Source organism: Ptychodera flava, chromosome 14 (assembly GCF_041260155.1).
Source record: "Ptychodera flava strain L36383 chromosome 14, AS_Pfla_20210202, whole genome shotgun sequence".
Classification (NCBI taxonomy): Eukaryota; Metazoa; Hemichordata; class Enteropneusta; family Ptychoderidae; genus Ptychodera; species Ptychodera flava.
In genome coordinates this window covers 13,874,642-13,889,065 of record NC_091941.1, presented here as the reverse complement: position 1 = coordinate 13,889,065, position 14,424 = coordinate 13,874,642, and the positions used below count along the sequence as shown (strand labels likewise).

At 37.0% G+C, this 14,424-nt stretch overlaps 1 protein-coding gene across 3 annotated transcripts; it reads right to left on the bottom strand.

Annotated features, from left to right (window-relative positions):
- Positions 1 to 8,032: 8,032 nt before the first annotated feature.
- Positions 8,033 to 14,288, bottom strand: LOC139149445 (BTB/POZ domain-containing protein 17-like). Of its 3 annotated transcripts, none has more exons than XM_070721217.1 (3): positions 14,051 to 14,288; positions 11,839 to 12,249; positions 8,033 to 10,020 (listed from the first exon to the last, which is right to left on the bottom strand). In XM_070721217.1, exons 2-3 carry the CDS (start codon positions 12,217 to 12,219, stop codon positions 8,929 to 8,931), a joined length of 1,473 nt encoding a protein of 490 aa, XP_070577318.1. In that variant the 5' UTR covers positions 12,220 to 12,249; positions 14,051 to 14,288; the 3' UTR covers positions 8,033 to 8,928. The 3 variants fall into 3 exon arrangements, with proteins under 3 accessions (XP_070577318.1, XP_070577319.1, XP_070577317.1); XM_070721218.1 differs by having other exon boundaries at positions 13,913 to 14,111; XM_070721216.1 differs by lacking the exon at positions 14,051 to 14,288 and adding an exon at positions 12,420 to 12,521.
- Between the last annotated feature and the right edge of the window lie 136 nt (positions 14,289 to 14,424).

Here is a 14,424-nt window from a genome sequence, read left to right as displayed (position 1 = left end):
GAATGTTCAATCTTGTCTGGATGCAAACACGTTTGAGGTTGTGCACAGCTGACCAGCATTTCGGTATGTTACAAGAAGTCAAACAACACAAACTACTTTTTACATCAAAACAAAATTTAGGAAGAAAACTCCACGATAGAGTGACTTTGTCCCTTTCAATTCCAAAATGAATATGTTATGGGTTGCAGCTATGTATTTTACAATCTTGTGGTAAGTAGTGTTTTGTCTACCGATGCAGAAACTTTATGTAGTAAGGGTAGATTGGTTAGTAGGAGTTTGAAGCTGTTCTGAGTTGCATCCTTTGTCCATATACATAATACTGTACGCAGGAATGTTCCAATCTGTAAATTCAACCATCCTAGAATTCTGGAAAACCAAGTGTTGTACATGAAACTTGCAATACACATGCCACAAAGTGGATTTCTCAATGGTGCTGTTTAGCTGTATAGATCACTGTTGACTTCTGGGTAATCCTTCGATATCATGAATCTGCACTTCAGGCTAGTAAAGTATATCCCATGTTAGAAGGGTGTACCATTGACACATTGTGTGTTTTCAAGTGTGTCTCTGTAGTAGGATATATGTCATTGGCTGAAACAGAAGTTTGTTATGAATAACAATTGTTCCAGTAAAAACACTCACAAGTTCTTGTTAAGTTTCACCAGTTGCCTTTCGGCTAGTGCGATTGATTACAAGGTGTACACGCTCAACAAAATCTGCAGAACATCATGTTGTTCTCACATCTAGGGTGCGTTTTGGTGTAGTGTTCTCTTCAGGAGAACATCCAATGAGAGCAAGCTCCTGGTGGCTATTCTTGTACTTGACAACTGAACAACACAGCCTCGCTTTGGCAGAACTTTGTATGTGATTGAGGATGATAACAACAGGCATCACCAAGTAGAGGGTCCTAATTAGTAGGATAGTCAGAAAGGAGATCCTGTTCCAGTAATGGTGGCGCTATATTTTAATCATCATTGACACATAAGCTTACCCCTACCAGTAATACACAGTACTATGTTGAAGACATTGTAATATTTGTACGACAGTTTTCTCTTGAAGATTTTCGACAACACTCCAAAAAATATCACTTGAGGGAAAGTTCAAAGTTGAAACAAAAAGTTGCCTGTTTCAACTGGGAAGTTTTTCTGGAGAAGTTTTTCACACAATTGCAACATGGTACTAACATTTCCATTTTCACGCTGCTCGTTTCCAACATCTTGTTCTCGTCTGCTGCTGGGTCAGACCTTGGGTGTGTTCTCTGCTTTTGGAGCAAAGATCAGCATTTTCCACAAATATACCAGACTGATTCCAGCGCATTTGGCATTTCAGAGCATCATTCTCGTGCCGAGAACAGCACACCCAAACACACCCTAGAGTCTGTGCAAAGTGATGTTCTGTTTGAAGCCTATAGAGGGCAGCAGTCAAAGCTTCATACTACCGTAGAAAATAGAAGAGAGCCTATCAATGCTACTACTCTACAGTAGATCCCCTAAACAAATATGGCTCTCTCTGAGGCACAAGAATTCTCTTTGATAAAGTTGATCCATAAAAATTTTTCACAGTACATGATTTTGGATGAGGCTGTTCCTCAAACAATTTTCAAACATTCTGAAAACTGACTCTCTGGACTTGGACAAAATTGAGAACAGACCCCCTACTTTCGCTGTTGAGATAGACTCAGCTGTAGTAGCTGGTAAGGTGACGCAAAAACAACTCTACTATTTTCACAAGCAGTGAAAAAAACATTGAAGCTGATTGTGTTTAGATACTTTTGTATTCACATTAGAACCAATATGACTACCTCCGCTGACCTTAAAAATGCGCCAAGCAAGGTTAAATGGTTGCGCATAATGATTTATCGTTAAAAAGTTGTTGACGGTAATGTCCAGATGGCAGAACAATTTTGTCATAGTAATGGGATGTTTTCTTTGATGATGACCTCTGCCATGGTGAATTGAAATGATCAGTTTGGCGGCTTGTTATAGGCTCAGCAACTGTTACATTCAACAATTTTGTATTTTGTATTTTTGTTCAACATTATCAAAAATGCTCTTTGTTTCCTTACGGCACCAAGTATTTGATATGTCAATATATATATATGTTTCCTTTAATGTTGATCTTTCAATCCAGGTACAGACCTGAGTTGTCAAAAACAACAATATATGTCATATACATACATGCTGCATTGACCAGCTAGATAATTTCACCATGCTAAATGGAGTAAACCTAGCATCTGTAGTTCATATCCTGAGTAAAAATACTTCAAAAATTGCCAAAGGTAACAGTTACTGGTCCTTCAGGCTATTGAATCATCTGTTAGGAAGTCTTTGTGAATGACATCATAGATCACAAGGGTTCATGACGAGAAATAGGCAATTTTTTCTTGAGATAGATCCTGATCAAATTTCATGAATTGATGCCAGCTATAGCTTGTACAAGGCTCATAAAGACAAGATAGTGAGAAACAGAGTTGGTTTGGGTTTCCCAAAGCAGTTGATATTCCCGTATTTTGAGTTGGCATAAAGTAAACAAAGAATGACCGTACCGTACTAATTAAATGTTTTTCCAATGCCTGTAAACTCACAATTTGAAATTTTAATCCATCTTTACCAATGATTGTATAGTCTTCAACCTCTGCTTTTAAAAAAACAGACAAAATTTTAAGCTTTTTTTTAGTTTTCAGGGTCTATGTTAAGTACCATCGTCTGGAGCATAATATTGTTAATGGCTAGTTCAATCACCAGCGTGAATCCATGTGTGGAAAGTGGAAGAAAGAAAGTCATCACTATGGCAACAAAAGGTAGTTATCGCCTGAAGAACAAAAATATTTACATGGAAACACACCTGCTGCTCTGATTCAAAATACCCGAGGACCTTGTTTTCAAACAACCTTGCATAATAAATAGTAGTGAAGCAGTATGACCACATTTTTCTGTCGCTGATGTTCCAATACATGTAGTTTTTATCTCAGTGATAGATTGGAATTTTTTTAAGCTCTCTCACTGATGCCAGATTTACATGTGCCTATTATTTATACTGTGGAGTCTTCTTTCATTTCCCTCTCCTGTGAGATTCACTGTTTTTTTGTAGAGTCACATCAAACTTGCTGTAAATCATATACTGATGATGACAAATACAACCAAAATTTACGAAACTTCCCACGACTTTTCGTGTTTCTTTTTTAGATTTCCTGCGTAGAAATGATTTGTATCCTATTGATGTCAGCATCTCATGAGCTCAATCAGATGAGTATTATGAGGGTGCAAGGTGGGGGGGGGGGGGGATGTGACAACCGAAATTTTGAAGGGATGTGCCACCCCTGCTATGGACATTGCTTCCATTTCCCAGTCGATGTCATAAACAGTTTGACCACTATGTTGAAAACACTGCCATACCAGACCCTTGTCTAAATAATCCCAACACTTAATTGCTACAGAATGATAAACATAACACCGATGCATAGCTGTCTCTGAGATCACAACCCCTCTCCATACATGCATACATAAATACATACATGCATGTCTGATATATATATATATATATATATATATATATATATATATATATATATATATATATATATATATAAACTATCTACTGTTGATTGACCAATCAGAGTGCTCAATTCAGGGTGTTTTATCTACTCGTAAAGCCTTGGTCACCAAATTCCAGAAACGAATGACAGCGCCGTAGTAAAGTACTGTCCAATCAAAAGTGAACATGTCATATTCTGTAGACATCTGGTACGTTTAATATTCAAATTGGTAACACAGCGGAAACCAGCTGCAACACAAAATCTGCTGTGGTACAAACATAAACTAATGTGCCCTAGGGCATTTATAGGATGTTCCATTACATTGGAAGGCTATTTCACAAAATCTGCTGTGGTACAAACATAAACTAATGTGCCCTAGGGCATTTATAGGATGTTCCATTACATTGGAAGGCTATTTCACAAAATCTGCTGTGGTACAAACATAAACTAATGTGCCCTAGGGCATTTATAGGATGTTCCATTACATTGGAAGGCTATTTCACAAATAAAAGTTTTAATTCATATCCTAAACATGTTACATTGACAAAGGGGACGGTTGACGTAAACACATTGAAAACGAAAATATATCAGTTAGGGGCGATAGTTTTTAAGTCGGATAAAACCCTCGTACTCGGGCTCTTCTGGTATATAAAGTCCTCGTACTCGGGCTTTATCCTATACATATATATATATATGTCCTTATGGGAAATTACAGCGCTCAATGCGGAAAGCAGAGCATTATAAATAATAACACAAATTGAAGTACAAAGTAATAATATCTGTTACTTGAGTTTCATGCATCCTGCAATCTTTAGACAGAATCCTTTCACCTGTCTGATATTATTACTTTTCATTACTTTGTACTTGAAGTAATTTTGTGTTACTCTCTCTCTCTCTCTCTCTCTCTCTATATATATACTTTTTTAGTAACATTCTCAGGTTGGTCTGTTTTGATGTTCCCAGCACTAGTAGTCTTTTGAATGATGAATGATATGACAATAAGAGTTAATGTGAATATGCAGCCTCTTGGAAGCTTTGCTGAGATTCATTGTTCTTATTGAATTCCAAACAGCCAATCAGGTAGAGAATAGCCCTTGTTTCAATTAGTTACAATAAATAATGACAATCAGATCCAATCAGGTCAAATCTTCTGAGCCACTATGTCATGCCTCAAGATGAACTCGTAATAATCACTGAACAAATATACTTTTTGAGCACCTATCCTCCAGTTCAAGCCATATTTTGATAATGTACTTTAAATCAAAGTTCACTTTTATTGGGATAATCTAATGCACTTAAACTGTATCTATAGATACAATGAAAGATGGACTGTTAAGCATTTGATTGGCTGTGGTATATCTACTTAAATAAAAGCTCTGTTATTTCTTTCATAACTTGCTCTATTCTCTGTATGATACTTCACAGGTTGGGAGAAAAGACATGACACAAACGCCAAAAGTACTTTCTATAGAACAATGCAAAAACTACAATAAACTCCATGAGAGGTTGAAGCATTAATATTTATTTGAATAGGAACAGATACATACAGTAATGCCCTAAAGCTAAACTTGGCAAGACAACTACAAGTGATACATAACAAAGAATAGTATGTACACGTAACACTATTTGTTGGTGAGCTTACATGACCATACATGTAATCATTTGTAAGACAAAGGCTAGCATGGTACTGGGGCAGAAATAGCCATACGCCTGCATTGAAAAGCCATGTTATGAATGGACTTTGAATGTTTGATATGTGCAAGTTTCTCAGAAAGATGACAAAAAGTATAATCTTAAATGCCAGTAGATACATGTACATGTATCTGGCATTAAACAAGAGTGTTTTCCACTCTTGTTGATTGAGTAGCTGGATACTACTGGCAATGGATAATTTCTGCTCATTTGGGATTCCAGCAATAAAGTCATACAAACTGTTAAAGTTATAAGCCACGTCAAACAGGAAATGCTAAGAAAGACAGAAGGGAATACTGACTTTTGTGCAATCCTCAACACAGTATACAATGCAACATTTGTACTGTGAAACAAGATTATGTCTTTTATGCACCCTACCACTTAACAATATCTTGTATTAAAGGTCACATCTCATGCAATACAAAACTTTAACAAGTAAAATGAGCAGTGATTCGGATATTTGACACTGGATAAAGCTTACATGTAACTTGGTTCTACAACTCTGATCTTGCCATGGTTTGGCAACACTGGTAATGTCCCCCCATACATGAGTATGATCAGGTCACTTAGTACATGCTAAGTGGTGTGTAAATGATTGAAAAAGTCTACAAACATTTACATGTTTACTGCATGTAGCAAACATACAGTACAAGCTGAAACTACAGAAATGAACAGAATTATTTTGACTTTTTTTTTCTGGAGTTGTCTTGAGACCTGACCAGATTTTCATCAGGGCAGCAGAATATATTTAACTGAAGAGGTAAAATATTGCTAATTTCAATTCTTAGTAAATTTTAAGTATTTAAAATTATGCAGCATACGTGCAAATTTTGACAGCATTCTGTTGACATAAAATGACATGTTCTTAACCAAATATTTAATCAATGCAAGCATAAATTTGACAGTAAGATACTTTAACCAAGTCACTAAAATAGCCGATACTTTTATTTCCAAATGTACTGCAGTTGTTTGAAATGTTTGTTATCTGCAACTAACCTTTTCATGGTCTGCGGCAAATTGATTGAGCAAGCATTGTACATCGCATCTATCAATCACCGTGACATTTGCCCCATAATATTTGTCTTACCACTATTTTGATGTGGTACATGGTTCTCTGTTCTCTGAAGATCTGGTACGAACAGGTAATATTTGAAGCAACTTTAATACACTTGAACTCTAGGTATACACCCTCAATATGTAACTGGGTAAGGTATTCATGTATCTCATCATCATCTTCACAACTGCTGTACAACAAATTGAATAGGAATGCCCTGCTCAATACATCTACGTTCATTGAGTCCAATGTGTCTCAGTGGTATAACATTTTACAATGATTGTACTTGAATGTATTGTAAGATCAAATATCAGGATATTTTTTTTTGAAAGAAGCAACATTTTTACAATCTTTGCTGCAGATGTTTGAACTTGAATTTGGGCAAATGATAAGTAAAGATAAACTGACTTCCTTACAAAAGATTATAAAAACAAATTAATATATTAATACCAATGATATCTACTCTAACTTGCATCAGGAAAAATACAGAAAGATAGTTTCGAAATTCAAAATATAATTTAAAGTTGAATTTTAAATCCTGGATATATCATAACATAGAAATATGAAATTACTTTAAGCGTAATGCACTCTCAGTGTCCAAGAAGTTAGTAAGTTTTTGATATTGGTAGACAAATTGGCAGTCGATACTACTTGGCACTTGAAAATGTGCATATTAAAGAGATATGAAAACATCTGCAGGTACGTGTAAAGTACTAAATCAATGAAAAGAAGATCATGATTTTTTTAAGATAAATGACAGACTTTTGGCATATTTAAATAGCACATATGTGATCAACTGCACACTTAAAATACAATAAACTATGGTGATGCAACATGTTGCTGGAGAAGTATACGATCATGGTGACTAGCATAATATATTGACCTATCAGTAAGTTGTATAGGAATGTGAATATAAGTTTAAAAATTGACTTGTTGGTCCCTCTAAGGTGTTATGCAACCCTAAACAGTACTCTGTGATGTCCCATCAAAAACAGTTACAAATCTCTTAACTGTATACACGACCCCATACTTCTCATTCATAGCATCACCATTATTTAGTCTGAAATAATACTTTTACGTTTGCTAAGAAACATTCATAGTACATGAAAGGATAGACTAAAAGATCCTTTGCTTGAGGGCGTTCTCTACGCTAGGGTGGAGTGAAGAGAGCGCCCTCAAGTGAAAGATCTTTCAGTCTCATGAAAGGAATCCACAAGATGAATTCCTAGTCTGGTTCCCTGCCCCCTTTCTACACGAAAAGGGTCAGGTATGCGCCATTCTATTCACGGCACTGATTGGACGACACTATGGAACATGTCGATAGTCTAAGGGGAGCACCTGCGTCTCCTGCATCCGCTGCAGTGTTATATGTTGTTTCAAATTTCAAAAACAAACAAAAAACTAACTCGATTCTATGATTCGGATGAATTACGTTCTTTCACAAATATATTGATCAGCTCGTACGACGTTTTGCATAATGAAACAGATTGATTTTTGAAGAGTTTTTTACTGTTCATGTAACTGCCCCTCCTACTTTGTTGCTGAGTTACTGTCAAGGGCGCAGTCATTTCGAACATTCCAACCTCACATCACGCGCCACGCGGCTGCCGGCCAAAGTGTGGCACGCGTATCCGCCATTTTGCCCAAAATCTGGGCAAAATGGCTGCCGCATACCTGACCCTTTTCGTGAGTGTAGCGCAGCCAGCGGTAGAAAGGGGGCAGGGAACCAGACTAGATGAATTCCAAGCTACATTGCATTGATAGTCCTTAACTGTCTTTTTTGAACATTGAAATAAATAGTACCTTGTAAACGCATGTACTCTATCATACTAGAAAAACATTTCTAGGATTTTCCTATATGTTCCATCCAATCTTACTTAAACAGACAGAATTTACAGAAGATCAATTATATTACGTCATGTAACATTAACTGTGACTAAAAAAAGTAAAATTTACGAAGTTCAATACATTACCATCTTATTGAAATGCTGAATTTATGGTAGACTGCATGAATTTATTGGCATCATGCAAGAGAAAATTCTAAACAGGTTTATAGACCTTAACATAGGATTTCATCAATTGGACAAGTTACCACATCAAAAACATTCACCATAAACACAGCCTAAAAATTCCTTCATGTCAAAAAATGACTTCACATATTGCACTCTCATATCACCTCAGAGCTTCAATGCTGAACACTGACAACAGCAAGCTTTTCAAAGTTTAATTTAAGTATAAATATGTCTCAGAAAACATGCATACTGATCAATTATTACCAATGCATAATTAGTTTGAAAGATGCCATGACAGGCAAGTTAAAGCTAACAATCTTAAAGTGCCCGTTCAGGGACACTTACAATCCGAGGCAGCGATAATCAGTTTTCGATCACATCTATCTCAATGACTTATACATTAAGTGGGAGTATTCTTCTACAATGCCAAGATGAGTATCCCCTTGGCAGTATCTAGAATGACATGAAATATCAAAGTTTAGTGAACAGACAAACTTTAGGCTGTTTGACAGTTTTCTTGTCATTTCCACAAAGAGCCAAAAACTCCTGATCTTTCATTTTGGCAAAAATTAACAAAATGCATTTTGATTGTTTCATTTTTCACGCATTCTAGATCCGTCAATCGTGCGACAAAATCACTCAACAGGCTTTAATATAATTTGCAGTATCAAGTTATCGTTGACCAGAAGTGGAGAATCGGGACCTAGTTCACTGGCTGAGACCTTCTTGTCAATTTCCGTATCAGCTGTGTACCTGCTCTTGGAAAAATTCTTGCGCCCTGTGACAGTTTTTAACAAACGGCTATTATCAACTATGGACAACATGAACTCAATGGGCCTGGACTGATCCAGTATCAGATTTGAGTATAGGATGGCACGGAAGTCATCTGTGTTGTTGGAAACTCCCTTCGGGTGGATTTTGATCTCCCAGTCCCAGCTGGTGACAGGGAAGGTTGATGATCGGGTGGTGAAGCGGGGCATGATTTCTGAGCATCTGGGAAACTGGGAGTAATTCTCGATGACTATTCTCTTGTCCCAGCGCAGGTCGCTGTAATTGCGCAGGAGGAAGCTGGACGTTGTGAACTCCTTTGATGCCCCTCGACTTTCCAAGGAGAGAGCATGGTACTTGTAACTCATCATGAAGTATGGAGTGAACAAATTTGGAAATTGTTCAGCAAATGCGCTGTGCTCTACTTCACAAAGCTGATTGGCTGTCATCATTGGAAAGCGCACGTACTGCAAGAGTTCCTTCAACAGAGTTTCAAGGTTTTCTTGACGCTCTGGGTACTTACTTGCTTGAAGCCATTTCTCAACAGCTTTGTACAATGAGAACTCATCTTTGATAGCCAGCTCTGAACTGCGTAGAATCTCAATGAGTTGGTCCTTCTCCAGGTCCAGCCATTCACGTTCCCATTCCGGTGTCCCCATAATGTCATCCGCCTTCGGAGATAGTGCCCTCACACAACTTGAAATCAGTTTCTGGTGATAGCACTTTGTGGCATACTGGAACCACACATGGAATACATCTTTAAGCTGTAGCTTTGGTATGATGAATGAAGTGGCATGACTCACACAGACATTTCGCAGGTCACTTACATTGTACTTGTCGGCAAGCACCAAAACAGGCAGTGAGTTGTCAGTATTCAGTGTGATATGACAGCTATACAGAAACTTCAAGAAACTGGAAAACACATCAACACAGGCTGGATCTTCTACAAGTTCGAGCTCCTATGGGTTGAAAAAAAGTAGACATAAAAAATTTCATTCATATAATATCTAATATATTTTTATTTGAATACAAACATAAATACACAGTTCCTTGCCTTCTGTTAACTACAGCAGAATGGTTTGTGAGTTTTTGTTTCAGACAGACAGTCGAACACATATACACAGATACATACACAGATACATAAAGAGTAACATACATACATACAGACAGACAGACAGACTGACTGACTAAAGAGACTGACATACAGACAGATTGACAGACAAACACAAATGCTGGATTTTCCACTAATGTGATAAGCTTCCATTGTCATAAACCTATGACATAGGGGAGCTAAATTTACATGTAAAAGACCAGGTCTTGATGATAATATCGCATTTCTTAACGCCTCTGCATGCAAAATGAACGAGTAAAGAACCTGAAAAAAATGCCATCTGTTGACCTCAATACATGTACTTCAATGCTGTTGGCACAGATAGAATACAGCAAAATTGAATAAGTTCTCCACAGTGACTCATACAGTACAGCATATCAGATGACATGACTCACCTCATGGCAACATGAATCTTTATTTGTAAGGACAGGCATTTATTTTTTTAATAGTATATAAATACTAGGTTACTATAGTATCTACTGGTAGTCTGAATGAAAATGTCACTGCAGTAGATTGTGAGCACAACAATTTTACACTCTATTTTTACAGCAACAATTTGATCTATTTTGAAATACAGCTTTGAACCGATCTAATATTTTTCAATGAAATATCTATAGAGAGACCACAGTGTCTTTCTATGGTTTGATTAGACAAGAATCTGGGTAAATACTGAAAAGTAGCTTCCAGAAGCCGGTGAACCAACAGCGGACATGAGTGCTACCCATGAAACAGGTCATCTTTTCTGATTGTTGAATACAATGAAGATACTTTGACTGTGTGAAAAAAAAACGATGTTTGATGCTATCCTTAAAGTATGTATACTATTTCAAAACCACACAAACCTTATTATATTATTCATTAAACATCTTGTTATTGATATATGGAGAAAATGGAAACTGAACAGTCCTGTCATTTGATTCAATCATCTTCCTTTCATTAGTCATGAATTGTTATGACAAGTATGGTAATAATAACAAAGTACACATTGCTACATGTTGGACTGTAAATTTCACTTGTTTGACTTACCAAAGTTCATTATTACCATTTAATATCCAGGAAGGTTATCAAAAAGACAAAGACTACAGTCTTTATCCCATTTATAAAGTATAATTATAATGCATCATACACGTGATAACACTAGAAAAGTTATTTGGTTAGATTAAATTGTTGCTATAAGTGTGTAAATGACTTTTTTCTCTTTAGCAGTCAACCCGTGCAAAATAGTAGGTACAGTATTAAAGGGGTCTCAATTGTCAAAGTTTGGTAGACAAAGATGTTTATGCATACACGCAGCCCTTTCCTAATAATAGTACTTGCAGCTTCAAATGCTTCTGACCACACAACCCAAAACATAAATTTTGAAATTTTGTTGTAATTGTTACATACATACATACATACATACAAGTACAAGTTGTCAAGATATCCTTTTAGTTTGATTGGTGACTTCCAGTTTTTGTGAAGGGCACAGAAATTGGAATGTAATTAGATTAATATGACTATATCACGGCGATATTGATTTTTTCCCAGAATAATGTTTGTGTGATGTATCACTACCGTACTTCTTAAGAAAAACATGATTCTGATATAAGGCGATATAAATGTCCATTTTTGTATGAGAGTTCCACTTTCATTTTCACAGTTGCATTGAAAATTTGACGTGACTCACATTTTTGTTGGGATCACTCCAGTCAGAGCTGAACATTCTCTCAAAGACTTCACTGGATCGTACAAGGACAAGTTTGTGAGCATGGTAAGTCTTTCCACCAACTTTAAGCTTGATGTCACTCAGGAGAGGATTGTTGAAAAACTTGGCTTGCTCTGCCAGTGCGTTTCTCTCATTGCCGTAGCACTCTACACCTTCAGATGAGCTGGTGCCAAAGGAGGTTCCGTTGCTACATGTCGATGTGGACGGCTGGGCCTGGTCTTGATTCACTGGCGAGTTGTTGGCGGCAGCGTTCTGCGCCGGTTCGGCTTGTTGCTGTTCCAAGACTGCTACAACAGCTCCTACAGCATTGTTACCCGGATGTGCAGGTTGGGGAGCATCCATTAATGATATCAGACGCTGCACTGATGGAACCTATGATTGATTGATGAAAATTTGACTGTCATACTTTATAACAGAGATGTGTAATAAGGATTTCCTATGATTAAAATAGTAAATGTATAAAAGGCTGATTTACGAAGCACAATGAAAAAGTAAAGACAAATGCAAAATCAAAATGAGCAATCATGGTAAGATATTGTTACCTTCACAGCTGAAAATTTCATCTCTTGATCTGACAGAAATTACTGGTATTAAGCATAAACATATAGTGCTGCACTGGTGATATTCATTGACAAATAACAGCCAAGAAATTATCTGATAGCTTTTCCAACTTGCACTAATAAACTGACCACATGTCGATTGTTTACAATCAATCTAAATTTGTTTGTGGGATCAGAACACAGTAACCTATTCCTATCCTACTGACAAGGATTTATTCCTGAAAAAGCATTGATTTTCATCAAGTTGAATGGAAGCCACGTGAAGAATGTTTATAAATTTAAAGTTGGGAAATCCACTTATATGGTAGAATGTGCCTGGGGATAGATGTTCAGACTGTCAAATTTTCACAATACTCCTCTAATCCACCACTTGTGCCAGCTCATTTTAAACTGTTCACCCACAATTCCCTGTAAAAAAGTCCACTATCACCATTGACAACAATGGGTTTGGGCCAAACCATGAAGGTGAAAAGGTTAAAGCTACTGGAGTAAATAAAATTTTTCACTGTCTTATTTTTGTGATAATCAAAATTTACCTTTCCCACAGAGTTACAGAAACAAAGAGGTGGCAGTTTGTTTCTCTGGTACCAAAATTTGCATGATGACACATTTTTATTTTTATTTGGTAAGAGAATGGTTGAAAATTCCTTGGGGAAAGTTTGAGCAAACATTTTTACATCTTTCACTTTCGAGATGCACACATTTAGGAAAACCATAAATATCTGTGACAAACGACATCAAATTAAGGACATAGGCTCAGACTAGAAGCTGCAACATAGGCCACGCCACGGTCTGTGGCCGTGCATACTTCAAGTGGCAGTGTCCGAAACGCACATGGGCAGCAATATTTAGTAACAAACCTGAAACTGGAAACAGCCCCATTGAATGACAGCAATTGCAGTGCTCACAAATTCTATAGCTTTTTCATTAATTAAATTAACTATCTCTTGTACTTATACTAACTATCTCTTGTACTTATACTTGTTACTAGTACTTCATTTCTATTCAAAACAGCAGCTTCGACAACTGTTTGTCCATGTACCTTTCTTTGAGCTTTGCAATTTTTGCGTTTATGCACTCGCACTCCCTGAGTGTTCCTTCACCTCTTTTGAAAAGTCTAATAATGTTAATTTTCTTAAAATGCCAGTATCTGCATGGGCATCATCATCACATGCAAACATGTTGTTTTTCCCTGTTTTCAGGCTGTAAGAATGCTTTTTTACATCAGGTATAATTTAACTGATCCGAAATGGGTGAATTTCCAAAAACTTTCCCACTCAGAGAAGGATGCCACCTTCCCATCTGCAAAGGATAAAGAGAAAAGCCGCGGACTTCATCACAGCAGCTACCATAATGTACACCCCCTGAGGCGAGGCTGGCATACCACCACTACAAAAGCACGCAATACAATTGACACTAGCACTATTATAGTATTACAAATGCCCAAATAGGGAAAAGGCGAACTGAGGACTTACCCAGGGGGATATTTCATTGATGATATCACGGTGCAAGTAATGGCTAAAAATTTGTTTTAACAGTAAATTTTCAACAATAATTACACCGCTCTCGAGAACCTACGATGGTCAATTATCGGCAAGAAGAAAGGGTCCTACCTTTTCAATGAAACAAAAAAACAAAGAACACAAATTTTTGCTCTTGTCTGCGATCCCGTCCAGCGTTGCTCGCTTCAATTCCGGTCGTTTTCATGACGCATCACACTATAAAACGTCACAAAAGAGAAACTGCACCTGCGCCGGAAAATATATGCCTCGCATACATCTGAAAAAAACATCAGCTCATAGGTTCATCGTGCCCGAGCTGACTTTTTAATGACTATTGTTCGCGACCTCTGTATATTCTTCCGGGGTCATTAGCCACCGTAAGATATTTTCGATTTTACTAACTGACGACGAAGTTGCAATTTTATACTGTGACTGTTAGAGAATAATTCTTATTTATCGGAAAATTGTATATATTATCCTTGTGT